At 37.0% G+C, this 22030-nt stretch overlaps 1 protein-coding gene across 1 annotated transcript in view; it reads right to left on the bottom strand.

Annotated features, from left to right (window-relative positions):
* LOC104358469 (myocardial zonula adherens protein) overlaps positions 1 to 22030 on the bottom strand; it is a 59590-nt gene that overhangs the window by 12527 nt on the left and 25033 nt on the right. Inside the window, exons 8-12 of the mRNA XM_042804065.1 lie at positions 21654 to 21782; positions 19368 to 19453; positions 16622 to 16727; positions 3803 to 3886; positions 3272 to 3372 (exon numbers count right to left, since the gene is read on the bottom strand). Coding sequence (XP_042659999.1) covers positions 3272 to 3372; positions 3803 to 3886; positions 16622 to 16727; positions 19368 to 19453; positions 21654 to 21782 — 506 coding nt within the window. The remainder of the gene's footprint in view (positions 1 to 3271; positions 3373 to 3802; positions 3887 to 16621; positions 16728 to 19367; positions 19454 to 21653; positions 21783 to 22030) is intronic.

The raw sequence follows: 22030 nt of genomic DNA, 5'->3' as shown, positions 1-22030 counted from the left end.
TTTACCTCTTTGTTAATGGCTTTGATTGCAATTATTTCTTGAATTTTGTGCATAATACAATCCATAATATTATGTTTGACTTTTCTAAAAGAATGACCATTTTAAGTTCTCAGGAGTTGAACAGGTCATGAGCCAAAAAAATAGCTTATGTGCAAACAGAGGATGATCTGAGCACAAAAGCTGGACAAGTTTGAACTTCTCATTTTATTTTGTATATGCTTCAATTATATCAAGCAATTCATGTTCCTGCAAGATACTTGTACCACATCGAAACATCCTTCAATCCATCCTCCAATACAGGTTTCTTTATTTAGTAGTAAAATAGCATAGCTATACAATAAACAAAATAACAAATTCAGAAACCCATGAAATAATGCAGGAATAAGATTTGGATTATGAGGTCAATATTATTATTTTAAATACAACTCTAATGAGTATACTTAATTTGAACAGACAGTACTGAATTTAAGAACTTGCATTAGACCGGAGATAAAAGCAATCACTTTGTGAAGCCCTGTGGCAAAGTGAGTACCTCCTGGGATTGACATTCAATGCAAGAACAGTATTAATCATACAAAATGCAAGTTGTTTGTTTTCTATAGCAGTTACTGTAATTAAAAAAAAAATGCCCTTCATTCATGTTAATAGAACTATGAGAAAATATTCATAATTAATTTTAGTTCACTAAGACTGGGAGATCAAAACAAGATGTAAAAAAATACCATATATATATTTAAATAAGTTCAGTACTAAATGATGTCATTCCTGCTGGTACTTTGAAGTCAAGGATAAGATTTTAAGTGCTTTGGGAAAAAAAAAAAAAAGTACTCTAAAATCAAAATCCTAAATCAGGAATGCTATTGCTATAGGAACTGCAGGGACTGCTGCAGGTTGCTGTAGGCAAAATTCTGTTTAATGAAAATACCTTCCTCTAATGGAAAAGTAAATAGTGACAGGGATTTTCCTACACAATTAGTATTGAATGTGTCACCAGTAATCACTCTATCCGATGACTGAGGAAGTGCAAACCAGTGCCTCAGTCCAACAAAGCAAAATCCATTATAATCAGTTCTATCACTTACTGTTTTGAGCAACAAACACGACATTCATCTGCATGTGTTGAAGGAATTAATTGGAACAGCCCTGTTGCATCTCTCCCTCCCAGCAAAAGAGGGCTGTTCGGAAGTGACCTTCTTCCAGGTGAACAGAGCCCTCAACTGTACCAGGTCTCTATGACAGGCATGAACAGCCCTCACACATTGTACACAGAGAAAGGGGGTGCTTTCAGATGAATGCCCTCTGCCAGTATAGGTTCAGATACTGCTTCTAGTAGTATTGAAAATAAAATACATTAGAGCTTTATTACACAGTCAGAATAACAACACAATCAAGAAAAAAACCTGTACAGCTCTATAATTCCTTCCTTACATGCCCTTGAAATGACACATTGCACTAGACAGCTTCTAAAGAAGCAATATGGACCTGCTGTTTCACTCATCCCGTTTCTTCCATATCCCCCTTACAGTTAATGTCAGTAGTAACTTCAGATACCAAGTTACTAAAAAGCTGCTTTCAGGACAAATTTAGCAAGACTCCATGCTGCTGCTGTTCTCTATCACTTGATAAAAATGTATCTAATCAAGCTGCAAAGGCGCAAGCTATTTGCTCGTATTTAGAAAGCATGTTGACTTGAATGCTCAAGATGTACTGTTCTTTGTGCTAAATTCCAACACTCTCTTGAATGGGGTGTATGTCCTCACTGGCCTTGCACTTTCAGGAGATCTTCTGTTCTCAGTACTTGTACTGTTAAGGAGACAAGAAAGAGCTTAGAGAGTCAGACAGCTGGGCTCTAAATGCCACGGCAATGAGCTTGTGCCTTGTTACTGATATTGACAGGCTAAAATTAAACTATTCAGTGTATTTGATATGTTCCATATTTCTTTTCTATAATGCCACAAAGAATATTTGATAAAAATCATGGCAGACACTGATGAGTTTACATGCAGGCATCTGCTGGAGCTCATAGTGGAGTGTCCAGCAATAGCTGCTAGGACTGAGGATCCTGCAAGAGTACGGACAGCAATATTACATTTAAGAACACAAATAATTGTGAAGAGTAATTCCATAAAATCTAAACTGCATAGAGGTATGCTTCTGCATGAACATAAATCTAAAAAAAAATGAAAAATATCAGGTAAGCAGGGGCTGCAGTAACATACAGAGGGAGCCCAGAGAGGACAACAAAGATGGCTTTCTGTTGGCACCCTGAGTGAAAAAACACTGGTTTTTAGGTTTCAGAAATCATGCCATTAAAATATGCTCTAGGCTGAACACTGAAATGAACACGTTTCTAAATTGGGAAGAAAATTTTAGTTTGTATTGAAGCTTGCTGATTTCATATGCTAATTTACATTCCTCAAACTAAATTACTCAGTTTTCACAGCAGTTAAGATGAACAAGTTTACTCATTGGTAGTAATTATGCAAGGGTTCTCCTTACCTTACTATTTTAGTTTCTGTTCTGCCCTTCCCTGTGTGACTTGTAGGGGGGAAGATTCAAGCACCGGTCCATAGCCTTGCTCCCAGGGCTCAGTGCAACCCGGGTGCAGTGCTCAGGGCAGAGAAAGGGGAGGAGGAGAGGAGGATGTGCGATACCTGGATCTTTACAAAGCCAGCCTACAGAGCTACTGGCCACCACAGATCAGAGACAATCATTCCAGTGCACAAGTGTTAATGTTACCATGCTGTTTACTTGGTAGTCTTCCACCTAGGGCTAGGATATCTTCACAAATTGCTGCAGCCCTAAACTGTTACTGTTGGTGTTATCTGCCCTTTAAACTGGTCCTGGACGCATCTCCCAGAACACAAAGAATAAAGCATGCATGAAGCCAGCATTAACCAGCCTCAGGGTAAAGCTGTCCATTGTCTTCTGCTGCACTGCTAGCAGACATATTTAATCAATACTTCCTGTATTTCACAAAGTCAGGTCTCTAGCTTTACTCCCTGCTTAAATCACATTACTTTAAAAAAGTACTCCCCAAGGTCTGGCAACATGTTTGCATCTTTGCAAAAAAAAAAAAAAAAGTCCTAGTCCATAAGTCACTGAAGTACACTACACCTAGTAGATGTGCTCTTTTAAACTTAGGGAAATTTTGCAAAACTCCACAGTCCACTCTAACAGTTTATTAGCACAATGGTTTACTAATACAGCACCAATAAGGGATATTACAAACAAGTAATGAATGCTATGAACAAGCATAAGAAGTAAATACCTGTATGGAAGATCGCATCCTACCCCAGTATCTCTGGTTTCTGTATTGGTCTTTGGTTGGTTTTCCATTAAGTAGTCCAATTTATCTTGTAATTCTTTATTCTGAAAACCAGTAATTTTCATCCCACGTTTATATTATTTAAATAATGTTAATTAAAAAAGGAAATAAAATCGCACATTAGCTTATGCCCACAAGAAATAATGTAAAAGTATTTATTGAGGAAATAAAGGAATCCTTACTTCTGGGAAAAAAATATAAGTTAAACCAACAGTTTTATTCAGAAGCTTCTGTTTTAAGTAATTATAATAACTGTTATAAAATTGTATGTTAAGAAACCTGGCATGAATATTGAGACTTTGTATTGCATACATTCCTCAGGTGACTGGTGTAATAAGTTTGATTTCTATACTGAAGAACAGCGAATACATACAGTAAATATGCATCCAGATAACATCAGGTGACATCAATTCAAATTTTCTTTGATTTCATAAAATCATCACAATAGCATAAACTTAAAATATAGTGCCTTACCTCACATTCTAAGAAAGAGATTTTTTCTAAAAGCTGTATTATAAATAATTCCTTTTCTTTTACTTTCTTCCTTAGCATTTCAATCTATGAAGAAAAATAAAAAACAAAGACATTTAGTCTAATGGAGATAGGAAGAGGAGGAAGACCACCTAGATACCACAGGAAGAAAACATGTTTAATTTTATTGTTCAGAAACAATTGGAATACCTATACATATTCACAAACTGCTATAATCCATGGATTAGCTATCATCACATACAATTAGGATCGTTTATATAAAAATGATACATGTATACTAACATGCCTATTAAGAATTTGTATTTTTCTGGAAAAAGAACGGAAACTCAAACATTGTCATGTAACGAAGCAAACTGAATCAAAGATGGAGCTTTCCCTACAGTCCTTTGCTCTAGTCAATTTTAACTACACCCAAAAAGATGTTGCATATTTGCTAGTTTCCTGAAGGTCTTATTTGTTCACTTAATTCCTGGCATACCAGACTCCTCAGGGTAAAAAAAAGTGCAGTTCCATTTTATACCTAGGGAATGGAAGGAAGGTTTTTACAAATGTTCATGAACATTAAAATAAAGCTAGTTACACCAGAGGCATTGCATCTTAATACTGTTCTACATGGAACAGAAGACAATCTTCCTTATATTCTGGGATTTCTGCTAGTCAGAGAGCCATACAACACAAACTTTTGCATTGTATCTTTCCCTGCTACCACAGCACAAGCAGGTATGACCAGAGAAACTGGGTATGACCCAGTTTTCATAGCAGCCCTTTGCTGTTGTCCTAAACCTGTTCTGATTTTGTGGAAATGTCTTTTCTAAAGCTGCGAAAGCCGCAGTTTTCCTTTTCCATTCTTCTGAACTCTTTGCTTAAATTGAGATTGGCTGTGTGAGGTTCATACTCTTATCAGCAATAGTCTAAGAGACCTGTTGACAGGCTCAGAGGTCTGTTCCTTTCATCTGACCGCATTTAGGAGACAATAGCATCTTGTGCAAACAAACTGAATTTTCTCCTTGGACCAGAGTGTGACTTGTTATTTTCTCTCAACCCCTGCTGACTACACCCACCAAAATAGCAGCTAATAAAAAGAACAAAACAAAACAATAGCTAAATAACAACTTCAATTGTTACTGCTTTCCCAGGAGGTAGTTCAGGTTATTACTCATAAACAGCTGTAGACACACAACACTTTATAAGCACAGAAGACAAGGTGCTTCCTATTATCTGTCGTTACAGTCTACTTCAAATGCAGAAAACAGTGTTAAAAATATTTCTAAGGAGAATCATCAGAAGTGTGCTGAAAGATCAGCTGAGGGACAAAAGGGATTCCTCATCATGTTTGCATGCAGGTAGGAACTGGGAGAGGACAGATTTCCCACTGTGTTCTGTGCTCATCCAAGTCTTGTCCTACAGCAGCAGCAATGAAAGCAGATAGTAGTGGATGCTCTTTTTGCTCTCAATGCTGAATGTTCTCAGGTCAGTAATTTTTCCAATTAAATTTCAATCTACTTATCTTGAACACACCATTTCAGGTCAGATGACATGAAAGTCAAAAACCCTGTTTTCCCCTTATTAAGTCAATGGGAATGTGTCTCAACTGAGGTGCAGCAACATCACTAGCTAAACCCCTCCCTCTGCCTCATACCAGCTCTCTTTAACTAGACAGAGCCCAACCAACACCTACTGCTTTACCAAACAGTGCATTATCTAAGGCAATTGTCTCCATAATTCATTAAAGTAAATTAAAGATACAAATGGTTTCTGATCTTAAGCCTGAAAGCAGAATCAGAAGTAAACCAAGCTAGTAAATGGATTGTCCACATCACAAATGGACTGCCAGAGTCTGCCATGCACCGCTTTTAGTAAAGTCTCTATTACTGTACGTATAAAAATTGCGACCCTTAAAGCTCTGTTAGATGAGGAAAGATAGCTATACAAACTGCCCTTACAGCACTAGAAGAGTGTGTATCCTGCACACTTCTTCACATTTTTGGGCAATATGCCAACAGTGAAAAAAATCCAGATCTATGCCTATAGCCTTTTTTATCACAAGAAAACTATAAAAATATCTATGCATAATAAGAAAAATAGGTATTTTCCATAAAACTTCACATTAAGTGAGGTAGCTTTATTTTGTCATGTTATTGATTATGGGCTTCACTGATATAATTTTAAGGAAAAAGTTTAAAAGTATTTGTTAGTAAAATATTTAGTGGACTTTTACTGAAGTGAATTCATTTTGTAGAATAGCCAAAACTGAAATCAAGGAAACCTCAGAATACATTAGTTTTTCCTGGCAGTCATTATGTCATATTGATATGCAAGAAAGACCATTTCTAAATACTTGGGTCAAGTTTTCCATGCACTCTCACCAGTCACTTTTTAACTCTGTATCTCAAAATCAATTTTGTGAAAGAACGTTAACAAACCCCTTCAAAACTACCAGTGTAATACTTTTCAGCATGTCTGGAAAAATGATTAGTAGAAATATTCACATCCTGCTAAAAGAGAAGGACAAAGTACTCTAAGGTACAATAAACAAAACAACAGTAATGCTATCACCCTCCCAAAAATTTGTTGCTAGGTATTATAAACCACTTCAACCAAAAGGTACAGAACTATTATGAAAAAAAATGAAACAAAACAGATGCATAAATTAAACCAAAAAAAGAAAAGTTACAAAACCAACTCAATTTTAATTTAGTCTCCATGATCTTCAGTTATCACATCTCATTGACACAATGATCAGTTATTAATTGGAAAAGCTAAAATTTAAACTCCATACAGTAAGTGTTTTCAGCTGAACAGTTACAGAATGAGTGCTATCATCATCCATCTTTCTCAAAATCAGGTGGTTCCTTTTTTTTTTTTATTTTAATTCAAAGTGCATGTAAAAACTATCCACGTCATCTAAAGCTAATATAATTTCAGTTTTCAAATCACAGAAACACAAAGCTTGTATCATTTTCAGAAAAATCACAGAACATATTTTGATCTTCATATTTAATTACAACTTTGTTTAATAGTACGACTAAATTAAGTCAGCTGTATCTTCACTGGTTCCATAGCTTCAGTCCTGCCAATAAACACTGCTTCAAAAAAGTGAAACTGTTCTTTTAGGAATTTCAAGGGGGATTTTTGCTATTAATATTCTGTTCTCCTACTGTGCATACAAGGAAATAATTTTAACACCAGTAATCAGTACGACACAAAGATGACTGAAGCCAAGCACAGCTATGTGATCAGGGGAGGCTTTTGCTCCAACAGATATCCATTCTCATTACTGAAGATAATATATCTCATCAGCTGCCTATTCTGTTTTTTACATCAAACACAAAATATTTGTTTCCAAATAAGTGATAGGATTATCTGTTACCCAAAGGCAAGACCAAAATCTTGTGTTTCTTAAGTTATGTTCACTCTATGATACAAAGGCTTCAATAATGAAATAAACTGTGACATGCAAGTAATCAACATAACCAGTTTTACCAGTATTATGTACAAATAGATTTAGCGTGAGTTAAACTTATATTTGTTTATTCTTCACATTGGCTACAGAGACACAAACTTCCTACAGATGTTTTTGAGTTATTTTAACTAGAATAGTCTAAAGGCAAAAATGAGCATTGACACCTTACAATCTAACAGTACCCTGCCTCATTTTGACATGCTTACATAGTATCAGTTAGAACAAATTAAATCAATCTACTTTGTCCCTCTGAAGAATTATGCCAGAATTTTAAAATACGCCTTCCCTTCTACAGTATGGAGAAGAGACAATATGGTACTATATCACCACATGTACAAAGTCTTAATCTAGCAGTAAAACAGAATGGAATGATTAGACCATGAAGATTACAAATATGGTAAGTATGTGAATTGAGTAACTTATATAAAACCTCTCGGTGGATCTTTAGAAAGTTATGAACTCAAAGTCACAGCCAAACAGACCAAATACATTCTAGGAGAAATAAATTCAGAGGCTCTTTCAGTGCCAGGAAAAAAAACCCTGCAGTCCCTGCTCCCCGGATGCTGCAGAGCTACTCTTTGAGGCCGCTGCAGAAGGAAAGCAGGGCCAGAAAGTAGCAGGGCACCTGTACTGTACCCTATAGGCATGCTGCACCCCAGACACATGGCCAGCTAGTCTCAGCAGCTACTGCAGTCCAAGGGCTGAAACAACTTCCAAAGTTACATCACACCTTTAAACCTACCCCCAGGCCTGACACAGATGACACATCCCACCAGAGTAGTTTACTACAAAAAAGTTTATTTACTGAACAAGGACTAGAGTACATACCATCTTATGCCATTAGCACCAAGAGTGATCAAGCCTGATTTGATTAACCCTTGAAGGGATATGTCACAGAAAATCAGGAAAACCAGAAATAACTTCAGGGGAATGTATTAATATATTACTATATTAAATAAAACTCAACCTTAATTAAATATATTTATATAAATCACATTGCATAACGTAAAAGTGATGGTTTCCTTTGACGGAAGAATGTAACAAGAACAGTGGATCATAATGCTGATATTGGGTAAAAGCACTTCAAAAATGAAAATCATGCCTTGCTACTTAATATCATTTTGATTTTTCCATAAAAATCCTAGTTATGGCAAACTAAAATAAGATGATAACACAGCACCATAAACATATATTGTACAAACTCAAGTTTTGAGTGTCTTTGTTTCAAGGATTTGTGTAAAGCATGAGAACAACTAGCAGATGACAGAGCAATAGCTTTTGACTTTTATTTGTATATAAGGTATGGAGGAGAGGAGAAACAAGATAGGGCAAGCACAATACTGAATGGAGGGCCCAGGTGACGGCCAGAATAGTCTGGCATCAGAAACAAATCAGTGCAAGCCAAAGACTCTCAACTTCTATGAACTGACTCTTGAATTCAAGTCACTTCTAGACTGACTCCGGGACAAAATTATCACCATGATGTTCCTACATTTTCTCTGTTGAATGCCCATGGCCTATAATCCACTTTATTCTTGCTGTGTCTGTAGACTTTAGCATTTCAGCTCACCGCCAACTCAGCAGCTTGCTCCCGAATCTGGCTTTTGCACAACTACTCTCTCAGATTTCTCCATCTTTTTCTACAAGCACTATTCAGGTACATCCTTCAGCCTCTCCTCTTCCAACCTTCTCTAGAAGTGCCCAGACAGACTTTCTCTAGCACTTAACCTCTTGACCTGACTTGCATTGTTAGACTGACTAGCTGTTCTTTTCCCTTCATGTTTCTACCAGTATTTCTACAACTTTCACACCCACATTAAGCAAACAAAACTGGCAACCTACTTAGCAATATCATTTTACATTAATGACCTACTCATTCCTTTCAAAACAGTTCTGCTAACAATAGCAATGTGACTTCAGCAACCCTGTACCACACCATAACCCTTTTTTCCTACCACTTCATTCTCTCTTACCTCCCCCATCCCACTGTATTAATTGCTCCTACTTTCCTTTCTCCTGCTGGGAGACATCTGACTATTCCAAAACTGGGTAGAGAAGAGCTACGAGGCCTAAGCTACAGTTCACAGTTTATCTGGTCTGCCAGCGACTGAGGGGCAGGATGTGCTCTTAGGCCATCCCAGGGGTTGGGGAGCATTCCCTGCAGTGCTGCAACAACTAGGAGAGATGAACTCCCTGTCCCAGTCACTCAGCACACACAGGCTGCTCAGGAGCTCTGCGTCTGCTGACAGGCCAATGTGGCAGGGCGCACGTGAGCTCAGCTCTTCAGCCACCCCACTTCAATCCCAGCATTTGGCTGTAGGGCACGGGAAGGGCACTGATCTCTCTCCATCATGGCAGGATCCACGAAGTGCCTGGCAGATTGCACTGGGTGTGAAGCTTGCATTTCACATACTCACTGCAATTTCTAATGAACTTAATCAGCATATAAGGGACCACATGCAGTGTGAATCATCCTGAATTTATCCACTGGCTCAAGATTAATATATGGCCACATCACTTCTGAAGCTCTCTCTTCTCCATGACTTGGTCCTATTGCTGTTACCACCCTTTTGCTTTTGCCTCCTTCTGAAACCTTGAGGTCATTTCTCTCAAACTCCCTCAACCTCCAAATTGTGACCTTATCTTGTAGCAACTCCTAGAAAATGAAATTCTTCTTGCCCATCCCATCAAAGAAGATCTGTTTCTTTCTCACTACTGCACCTTATACAGTCTCCAATACATCTCCTCAAATACCAAACAGAATTGTCATGCTACTTGAATGGACTGTGTAAATACTCTTTAGGAAGAGCTGCACTTCTGAATTTCTCTTGCTCCACTAAGAAACTAAACTTTGCTTCAGCAAGATGGAAAGCTAGATGTACAAGTCAACTGCATTAAATTGATCTCATGGATAGAACACCTAAGGAGGACAGTCAAGGGAAGAACTGCAAGAGCTAAAAGAAAGTCTCTAAAGAAATGCTGGAGATTTGAGTAGTGATACTAGAAGGAAAGTCAACAGAATTACAAAGCAATTGCAGCAGAAGGAAAAAGTATCCTAAGGAAAATTGAAGTTGTATTCAATTCTAAAGCCTTTATAAAGAAAGTCTGAAAGAGCAAACTTTATTCTGTGTACTTAGACACAGATTTGAAATATACAGTGATTTATTGCATTGGAACAGATCTAGCTGTTTGGTAAACTTAGTCAACATTTACTACTTGATATTATCATCCATTAGTTTAAAATATTTATCAGAACATGACAGAATTAATATATTTAAGTATTATATATTATTCAAGTATTGTGTATTTTCCTTATTCATCTACCATTAATGGATTGGGCATCTGTAACACTGATTCAGAGAAATGAACAAACTGGTCATAAATATGACTAACCACAAGACAAACACATACTATATGATATAAAACAAGACAGACAAGACATTGCAACATCAGACTGAACTCTGAGGTTAACTGCCGTACAAGAACAAGATTTTACTCAGTCCAATATATTACTGGACGTTAAGTAGTATTTATCAGAGGCTAGGTAAGAGTGTTGAAATTTTTTCGGGGAACATCATTCAGTAAATAGGAATGAACACCTTCGCCTTTTAATCCTCCTTAAATCACCTAAATGACCCCTCAATACTTTCTGCATTTTAAAATTCATATTTAAAGAAAAAGTAACAACTGATTAAGTTAATGCACCAACTTAGAGACCCTCCTGAACTAACGAGCTGTATGAACACATTACACCAGTCTTTGATGTACATCTATTGCTAAAGCAGGCCCACAGGGTCTAGATGTCCTAATGAGTTATAAACACTAGCACATTGTCTAACATTTCAACCCACCTTATTAAGAGCTACCTTAGTAATGTGCAAGTTTTCTAATTAATGACTTGGCCAGGAAATTCCCAGCTGGAAGAGCTGATGCTATGCATGTATAAACACTCTCACCAAACACCAGCAGTGATTTTACTTCTGCCAATAGATAAGGAATGTACTGCATTGCTTAAGTCCACTGAGGCATGCCAAGCACTTGAATTGGGGGGGTGGCAAGTTATTTATGTTCTGCCATTTAAGGTGGGTTTCTCTTTCTACATTTATTGTTGTGTGTTGTTGTTGGTTTTTTTTTATTGTAGGTACTATATGCAGATAGTAGGTACAATGCAGATTTTGGTTAATAAAAATTTGGTATCTGTCTGTGGCTGGTAATTCCATCTTCTCATCCTCTATGCTTCTGTGTGGCTTCTTTTGCTTGACCTAGAATTGAAACCGTACTTCCATATTAAAACTGGGATATTTTGCTATATATCTTGATACAGAAGTTTTCAGCTGGTTATTAAGTCTTTGGTGGGAAAATTTCTTCTTTATTCCCCATTTCTGCAATACAAAGTATCTTCTGTATTTTGGGATATCATCTGCTCATTATCACTCTGTCCTTGCATGCAAGTGTCTTCCACAACAGAACAGGATACAGCTTCTCCCTGGTGTTTGGTCACCATTTATTATCCAACGAATCTGAGACTAAAGCTGGAGAACAGCTCATGGGCCATGACCTAGAGACAGTTCAATTGAGTAGTTAGGGGAATTTCATGTGACATCTGAGATCTGTAGATAATTTTTTGGCATGGAATCAAATATTCTTTTCTCTTCTCGGTCCCTTTCAGAACAGAACCCTGTATCTGCATCAACCCACTTGCCTTGTTTACAAAATGTAAATGCTTATTTCCTTCCCTCTCTTGCTTCTCAACAATGAAACAATATTACATATAAAATAAGCTTTTTCTGTCATGAAACTGCAATCCATTCCATTGTCAATTACACAAGTCTCAAAACTAAAGCTCTCTTAAATCTCTCCAGGTTTGAAACTCAGATCAAGCCAGGAAATACTTTCGTTGCTAATTTAAAATCAATGTTTTGTATTTCATTTCAAGACTTTTAGCTTTATTTTACACTAAACTCTCTCCCATCTCCTACACTGGCACAGACAGGATAAACTGATTGACATATTGAATAGATAACTTAAAAGACAAGCTGTCAACCCTCTCACAGAGCAGCAACAATTTCAACCCTGAAAGAAGCAATGTGGGAGCAGGTTCCCATGCCCTCCCATACCACCTCTGTGCCTGCATCTGCCTGCCAAATTCTATATCTGCATGGAAACCCTCTTGGTGGAAGGGCCTGAAGTTTGCATGCTTCCACCTCTCACACTGGCTTTTTCTTGGATTGTCTTTGAAAGTCTTTCTCTGCCCAGCCATACTTTGAGATGGCTACAAAGGCAAGCGCTGAAGAAAAAAAAAATTCACTGATTTCACCACTGAGTTCTGGGTGACCCACTCTGGCCATCTGTCTCTTCTCACTCTTTTTTTGAAAGCTTGCTATGTACAGTTAGTATGAGAAAAGGGCTGGGTTACTACACACCTGCCAAATGCGGGTCCTGCACTTTCAACTGCCAGCCCTTCATATAAAATGTACTGCACTAAGCTGGGAACAAACAGATTCATTTAACAAACAAGTACAACACAGGGATAAATTTGTCAGCCTTAAATCATTTGCAATCTCTCTCTAACAAGAACATGAGGCCTTAAGACTACGCAGGATAACTTTCTACTCAGCTGGTGCTCTAATGGGCTGTGATCTTGGCTCTCATAGGAGAGAATACCTACAAGGCTGAAAAATGGGTGTGCATGGGATCTAACATAGAGATATCGAAGGTCACTGATACTAGCAAACTTCCATTTTATTTCTTCCATTTATTTTCTTCTGCAAGTTATTTTCCATGCTCCTATTTAATTTCTGACTGGTCTGACTAGGTCAAGTTGAAAAAGGTTCTATTAATCCCTGAGATGGAAGGATTTATTTTCAGAGGAAACAAAATCAGAAGCAAATGATTTCTTCACTAAGGAGTGTAAACACACTTAACTGTCATTGTCCTTCTCTGCCTGGGCTCAATTCCACAGGTCACATATCTACTGCATTCAGTACCAGCAAGATGGGTCCTGTGAAAAGGAAGGCTTTAATACTCTTTTCCTCCACAGTCTTCTACATTTGGTGCTACTCTGCCAGCATCCCCTTTCATGCATGCCTGAATTAGTACTGACCACAGCCTCCTAACACGTTTTGAAATGCTATCAAAACAGCACTGGAGGTGTTAAAGGTGCCTATTGCACCACAAAACTCAACTATAATGCTTCTCTTTCACTGACTGCTTGCTGATTTTTTACAGAATGCCCTGCATTTTTCACTTCCAAAGGATCCATCATCTTTCCTTAAAAAGGCCTGAAGAGCAATCTATTTTGTGATTTTTCAGCCAGCAGATTCATCTCAGTACTTGTTCAATTCTGACAGTTCTCCATATGAGTTTGAAGCTGCATATCATATCTTGTTTGTTCAGCACCCCTTTGAAATGATGTTAATTTCTACAGCTGCACTTTGTCCAAATTGGAGATGGTAACAGCACAAACCTGTTGTGGTTTACACTGAGAGAATAAACACCTCATTTATACTTCAGATTTGTGTCCAAATATACCAAGATTAATACGAAATAAAGATCATCATGTAGTCAAGCCAGCATAGGCTTAACCATCATTCTCACTTAGTTCATACCGTAGCTTTCTTTCAGCTTCTAACAAAAGCATTGCTGATAGTTTTGACTATTTGGTTTCTTTCCACTTCTCTTCTGAGTTTCCCAGGTTGGCCTGTTCTCAGTCTATTCTCATGCAAGAGAAGCTAAGCATTTCAGAAAGCAGGCATTCTAGCTGCTGTGATCATTCTTTCTTAACTATATTAATGCAAGCTATTGATCATTATAATACCCTCATAAACTCTAAGATAGAATGTTGTTTTAAAAAAGATACCCGCCATGAAAGTATTGCAATAGCTAGTAACATGGTAGGTTTTCATGACACTTTTCTAGATATTCCTAGCCACTACATTATACATTTAGTTAAATTTAATATAGAGAGGACACATGTTCAAATATACCCAGATGAAGAAATTTTCTGGGACTTAAATAGCAGTGCAATTACAAAACCTTCTCTGTTTACTCTAGAAAGTATGTTTAGTGCAGCTGCTCACTAGTTTTGAACTTAACTCCAGAACAGACTCTTCAGACTGCATTTTTTTTTCAACAGCCTACTTTTTAAGAACTATTTCTGTTGCCAATTTCTCAGCTTCTATGGTGTAGTTAGTAAGTAGTTGCTTAAAGTGAGCCTAAAAACACTTTTCTAGTATTTACACAGAGAAGAGCACAAAATCATGAAAATCATCATATCTTAGGGCATATACCTCTGCAATGCTTTTTATCTTCCCCCCCATGGTGGACAGTTACTCTTCTCTGTACTCTTAAAGCTGCTATTTTTAGGACTTTAATTAAAAGAGTCCATGCCAACTATATCATAGATATGTTCTCGAACATCATACAAACACAAACCATGGATAGCACAAAATTAAGAAAACATTAAGTGCCTAATGTATTTGGTACCATCTGTCCTGATCAAACCTGTTACAAGAGTCATTAGTTAGCTCATTGGTGAAAATACAGATGTAGCTACAGGTGTTCACGCAGTTCTCAAGGAAAGAATTAAAAGAAAAACTAAACCACACAAGGACTAAAGGAGAGAGCAAAAATATATTCCCTATGGCAATGTAGCAATCAAGGATTTGTGCAGAGATTTAATTGATTTTGAAAAGCAGGCAGTCAGACATCAATTCAAAGTAGGCATATTTGACAGCTAAGTAGTGAACTAGTCACCTAACATTCTACTTGTTAAATAGGATAACCAAAAGATCTAGAAGGGCTTTCTGTGTATATGAAGGCACCCACAGAGATACATTACAAGGAATCAGCAAACTAAACTCACCCGTTAAATGTAATATTTATGAAATAATAATAATTGGCTCAAGCTTTACAAATGTTTATGCCAAAACACCCCATAGAACTGAAAGTATTTGCTATACCAAGGCAACCCACTAGAGGTCAAGTTATATCTAGCAGTTTAAAATATATTGAATAATAAAGGACAGGGTTTAGGCCACCATCCTCTTATATATTACTAGAATCATCTGGGTTGCCACGTGTATCAAAGTGACAAGTCCTTTAGAACTTTTGGTTAGAACAAAAAAAGCTCATAATATGATGGCTGGTTTACAAGGATACGAAACAGGTTAAGTAATTGTTTCCATAATCCATTGATTAGATGGATTGGATTATTAGATCGGGGAAGTTTTCCTTAAAAGAATACCATGGTATAAAGATTGTTATCTCGGTTATAGATCATATGCTATGATGCTTGGAAATAGTAAAAATGTCAAGCTGAACTAGAAACAAAACCTCAAGACTTTATACCAGTCTTCTATACTGATGACAGAAGAACCGTAATGCAAAGAGATACATACTTTTGCAGGACTACATCAGAATCTTATAAAAAACCCCATATATAGGTAAATATATATATAAATATATAAAAACTATCTTGACAAAAATGGAAAAACTCCATGTCTAATCAGGAATCTTATACTAGCACATCATGAGTGCAGAAAGAACATTTTGTGTTAGAATGGTTTCCAAACACTTGAATTTGTGAATGTGTGGTGTCCAAAAACAAATAAAGGATATTTCATTAATGCCTACCCTCACTGCAATAGCATGGCTCAGTGTAATAGTGCTGTCAGTCTGCTTTGTAAAGCCCCAATTTAAACTTAATTTACCTATTTCCCATTTCATTCTCCCATCCACTTGGAGAAACAGAAATGTTTGCAATCACAGCCTTTTGACTGCTAAACAGTTTATTGGCACACAGGTAGGCTGTGACTTAAAGCAGCTTTCCAGCAGAAAGCCGCTTAAAATTTAACAAGAAATTGTATCAGCTATGATGATGTCCCAAGACAAGGGTAAAAATGAGTGGTGAAAAACTCCATTTGCTCACCTATTTCTGTGAGGAACCACATTTTTTTTTTAAAAAAAAAGGCAGTTTTTGCCTTCTTCCTGTACAGAAGTGGAAGACTCTTAATGACTAGTCTTCATTGTTTCTGCAGTTACCTTCTGAATTCTTCAAATCAAGTTGCAAGTTGTATGTTGTAATTCCTGGACTACCATGAAGAGTTCCAGAATTAGTGTCAGCCTAAAGATCACAGTATATAACCCACAGCCCCTGGATTAAACTGTTTTCACCTAGTCTTTCTGGTTCACTAGCTCCACATGCCTAACTCATCTTCCATTGTGTTTATAACTAAGGTGGCATAAGGAAATTGCACACAAAACAGAGCTCTTTTTGGATTATTTACTAAAAGAATCAGTGTCCCCCAAAGACTCAGTATTGTTTTACTAGATCTCACCTCCTCAACCATGTGCTTGACTTTCTTCTGTTGGCAGTGAACCATATCATCCAGATGTTTGATTCGCTCTCTTAGGCTAGCTGCTACCTCCTCCAAATGCTGTGACCTAGCAAAACATGCAAGAATTAAGCATGTAAGTGGGGAGCTATGCAGTATAAGCAAAACAAGAACCCCCACAATCCCACCATGTATCAGGAAGATTAGGACAAGAGGTAGGCAAGTCAAATTCCACTGACAGATGTCAACTTGTCCAAAGTACATTATAATGGGAGTCTGTTAGTCAAAGTGGCTGTCTCTGCCCAAGTTAACTCACCTTTGTCTTGCATACTGGTGTGCTTACTCAGAGCCTGAAATGCTGGCAATTAAAGAATGTAACAAAGCTCATCTCCTTAAGATGTCTATTTTTCCTTGAAGTGAAAAGCATTTAGACAACTAGATCTTAATCATCAGAAAGATACATTTATCCTGTCTTACTATCACTTGCAAACTTTTTGGATATACATATTAAATAAAAGCCAGGAAGCGCATTTCCTGACATCCTTTTAAAAGCTCTTGGCATAGTTGCCAATGGTAGCAGAATGCTAACTGGAGTAGTATTAACTCATCAACAGTCAGCAGGAACTATGGATGTTTTAAGTTTGTATGTATGATTCTTTAGATAGTTCCTATATTTCTTCAAATCTGCTTAACACAGAAATTGAACACCCACAATAACTCCTTCCACATGTTGGACAGCTTACCAGAAAAGTAGTTTTAGAATATGCAAAGAAACAGGAGGGAAGCTTTTTAATAAGGTTTTGGCATGTTGGCCATGGAAGCCTCCATTTTTATTGGAATGTACAATTCTTGAAAGCAAGCAATTGCTTGCTTACAAAATAAACTTCTGTCTGCCTATGTTTAGGACCGGACAGAATTTGAGAAGTGGAGGAGGGGGAATCAAAAACAAAAAGGCTTTTTTTCATCTTGGTCTGTGAACAGCAGAAGAAACTGTTGAAGCTGCAAATAGAACCACCATTTTAAGGCAAAGCAGCAGATGGCAAACTGTATGACATGATTCCAATGAATGACTGAATTGTATGCTGTTACACACAGAAGGAGTCTCTATTAACAGTGAAGTACTCTACAGAACTGTAACTGCAGCAGTTTGACAAGGACTCAAAAAAATCAAGGCACTGCTGCAGGTTTTTCAATCCCGAGTATTAAGGTCTCACAAAACCACAATTTACATTTTGATTGCAATTGTGACACATATTTGGTCTCTCCTTGAAAGATTTAGGATTTTAAGCACTGATAGCAATGGAGCAATGGAATATACTCCTCAGGTGAAGCTGAAGTGTCTGGTTGGGTACAGACAGGTAAAGAGAACTTAAGAACAAACTTCAGTATGTGAACACAGATTCATTGCTTGCATAGACTGCAACTGTGTGCTTGCTTGCACTGCAGAAATTTCTGTCTGAACACTGCCTTTACCCTTTTTACTGCAGCATAACTTCTCATGCTGAGTGGAAAGGGCAGGATTCACTGAAGCAAGAAGAGTCTCTGTTATCCAGAGGTAAAGAAAGAAAGCGATTATCTTTCATCTCCATATTCTATGTTGTATGCGACATCTGTTCACTTTATTATTTTAACAGGCTGCTGTGAAAAGCCTGAAACTGGATAAGCTGGTCACAGATCAATACAACAAAGACAGTGAGATGCTCTTGGCAGGGGACTCCTTTCATGTTTATGCTTCTACAGAACAGCGGGATGCCAAAACCTGAGAACTGAATTTCTGGGTGCCACAGAAATATAAGTAGTAATCAAGTACAGTTACTCAGTCTCTGCTCTTAATTCATCTTTAGCTGCTCAAGTAGTGTCATATAAACCTTTGAGTGGCAGATGCATTTTTCACTCCAATGAAAGTCACGGTATTTCAGTGCTGGATAGATTTCTCTTGAAACTTTGCCTCTGACTTCGCTTGAAGATTTCTTTTGCGTGGTCATGGTGCTCTGCCAGTCCCAAAGAAGTACTGATGGATGCACATGCCACCTATGTGCAGAAACACGTCTTCCAGGTGCCACTGCACCACTAGATCTAAGCCTCAGTGCTTTTGAGAACAACCATTCCCAGAGGTCTCACTGCCAAGATCACCCTGACTTTCCCCAGATAACTTCATAGCTTCTGCACTTGTGATGCTACATGGCAGATTTCTTCCACAGCTTCATTTTGTTCATGTGTATATGTTAATGTGCACCGCATGTGTAGACCTGCCCCTCCAAGCCTCAAACATATTACCCGCTTTCTCCCTTTCATACAAAAAATACACTTCTGGCAGTTATGTATGAATTCCTGCTCTCTTCAAGAGTTCATCTTTTAAAACAGGATACAGAATGTCTTTTCTTTTGAAACTGTGTTGAGCCATCTAGGAGATAATGAAACACTTCAGTCAAGATCATACTGTGCTGAATTTGGGAAAGCAGATTTAAGAAAAATGCAATCCACAAATACATCACAACTTGTTCCATCTAAAATGTGCTCTGCTTGTTTGTAAACAACTTTTCAATGAAATATGCATTAAAGTGTTTTTTGTTGCAAAAATTAATTCTCTCAATATTTTATATTGTAAATAAACATACATTCAGGTGGACAATCCCTACTAGACTGCTGTTTTAAAGTTAGAAAAAGTAAAATTCAGGTGTCTTCAAAAACAAACAAGCCCCTGAAGTTTCCTAGCAATACTAGAAATTCCACAGAAAAGACATCTCACCTTTCACTGTCAGACTTGTTTTCAGATTTTCCTCCAGATATTTGTAGTTCATTTAGTTCAAGTTGTTTTTGTAGCTGGTGACGTTCCTAAACAAGAAATGTTGCCTTTCAGTTTTCCATGTGTCAAAATGTAAAGGCTTCACAAAGCATATTTAATTGCAATTCAAAAGATTATTTGTGAAATTAAAATAGAAACTGATTAAACAAAATTCATGCATTTCCTATAGCCAAGGAGCACAGAATGCATAATAAAATCAAATTCCCAACTATGCATGGAAATAAGATCAATTTCCTATTCAAAGATGTATAGTTGTACTTGAAACTGTATTTTTTGAAACTTTATTTTTTGAATAAAAAGATGAATCATCACAACCTTTAAGTACATAAATGTATAATTTTCCATGTTATCCCTCCAAAAAGATCTCTCAATCCAAGGCTGAGATAAAAGGTATTGCTCTATTTTCTTCTCCAAAATACTCCTGTTTATTTTCAGGTGTCCACCAGCACAGTGCTCATGAAGATCTATGAGGACTTGGGGACTGAGTCAACACAAATTAACAGGAGTCTGCTATCTACTTTAATGGGAATTTAAGAGGCATTCAGTTTTACTCTGCAAGTATCAGCCAGATAAAAGCAAATTAAATAACCAACATGAAGAAACTCATCTGTACTTAAGAACTATATTGTCATCCTTTATTCACTGTGTAAAATACTTACAAGTTGTAGGCTGAAGCCCAGATGAAGTTTATGGAGCTACTAAAGGGGCATATTAAGCTGAATGATTTCTCAGTGAAATCTCTAATTCTACTAATAGATTTGCAAACATCAGAAAAAGGGGCTCAGTACAAATGCACATTAGACTAACCAGTCAAGCCAACACGACTGGCATATAAAAATCTATTTCTCAGTAGCAGATATTTACTATATTGACTAAAGCTGCTGAAAATACAATTCACATGTAAGAACAAGATCGTATTCCCTCCACTTACTAGAATACTCCCTACTTCTGTATTTTAGATAACAAGGCACAGATATTTAAAGACAATGAGATGCCTGCTATTGAATGAAATGAGAAATGCAAAAGTACATCTAAGGGCATTGTAATCGTTTGTAAGGGCTGCTCTTACACTGTTTAGGGTAACATTATTCAGTGTAAGGACAAAACAGTAACATTCATTCTCAGTTAGGTGAATGATACCAGAAAATGATGAGGAAATTTCACCCTAACTATTTGACACAGAAGATATAGAGCTTTTTCAGCTATCTGAAAAGGTTGAACAATACAGTTCGGACGTAGTGTACTATGCAAGGAGAGGTGCTGTGGTATTCTTAGGTTTAACAATATATTAAAATAATAATCATCTGACTACTAGTCTGAGTTTTGCTCTGTAGTGAAGTTCATAAAAGAGAAGAAAAAGCAGGAAATAAAAAGAAGCAATGCAAAAACTGATACAACTAGCTTTACAGTAATGTTGCCAGTGTCGTAAGTAAATGCCTCAAAGCATTTCTGCTTTCAGAGCTTTAAAAATGAACTGTCAAAAATCTGCTCTCAATTACAGTTTGGTAAGGAATATTTAGCCAGGGAGAGGAATGGAATAATTAGAAGTTTTTTAATGCTAGCAGGAAAGGAAGAACATAAATTTTGGAATAAAAGGCAGTAAAAATGATTTTTTCTTATCTCCTCAAAATATTCTGAGCCATAATCTAAATAAGATAGACATCTGCATGGAAGATTAAGTGGCTGCTACATACCCACAAAAAACCCTCAAAAACATTTTAGTCCAAAGCTTTCAGTTTAGCCTTTCATCCACATGAGGAGAAATTTGGAGATACAATTCCAATCAGAAATATAAATAGCTAAATAGTAAGGCCTATTCCTTACTAAAACACATTTTAATGAACCTACCAGCAGCATTTCTGAGAGACTTTGGATCAATTATGATTATTACTTCATTAGGCTTAGGAGACCTTGCACACCAAAGGAAGACTGAATGGTATTTTTAAACTCTTTCTTTAAAATAATGGGTTAATTTGCTAAATAAATTTTGACACCTTAAGCATTCCTGACTGTAAAGGCCACTAGAAAGATAGAAGAACCACTTAATTGCAGTGTCTCTATGGTAGTCCAGGTCCATTTACTTATATGGATACAATAACTAAGTAAGATGCAAACAGCAATGGTATGTCACTGAGCAGGGTACTGAGCAGCAGGCAAAAAAAAAAAAAAATATTTCCTCCATCCACTTCTGCACTTCCTTTAAAGGCAGCAAGCAACTAACTCTCATACCTCTTCCATACGTTCAATCAGCCGGTCTAGCTCACCAATTCGCTGGTCTTTTTCCTGTATGCTTGTTTCTGTAATTTGCATCTTCTTATTTGCCTCTTCAATAGCCTTCAGAAGCCGATTAGTTTCCTCCTTCAAATAAGAACATTTACAGTCACATTAACATCCAATGTATTAATGAGGAATTTAAAAAAAATTTTTTTAGACCACAGAGCCAGGCTAACAATGTTTAATCAGAGCTCAAAGCTTTTTACTACACCTACCCAGAAGTCTGGAAGAGTTGTGACCCTAAACGTGAACTGTACAACAAAAGATTTAGGGCACTTTGAAGCTCATAGGTATTTGTAAAGCATCAGTATGAATATATGAGAAAAACTTAT

This window comes from Tyto alba, unplaced genomic scaffold (assembly GCF_018691265.1).
Source record: "Tyto alba isolate M040663 unplaced genomic scaffold, T.alba_DEE_v4.0 Super-Scaffold_41, whole genome shotgun sequence".
NCBI classification, from domain to species: Eukaryota; Metazoa; Chordata; class Aves; order Strigiformes; family Tytonidae; genus Tyto; species Tyto alba.
This window is presented reverse-complemented; position numbering and strand designations above follow the sequence as displayed.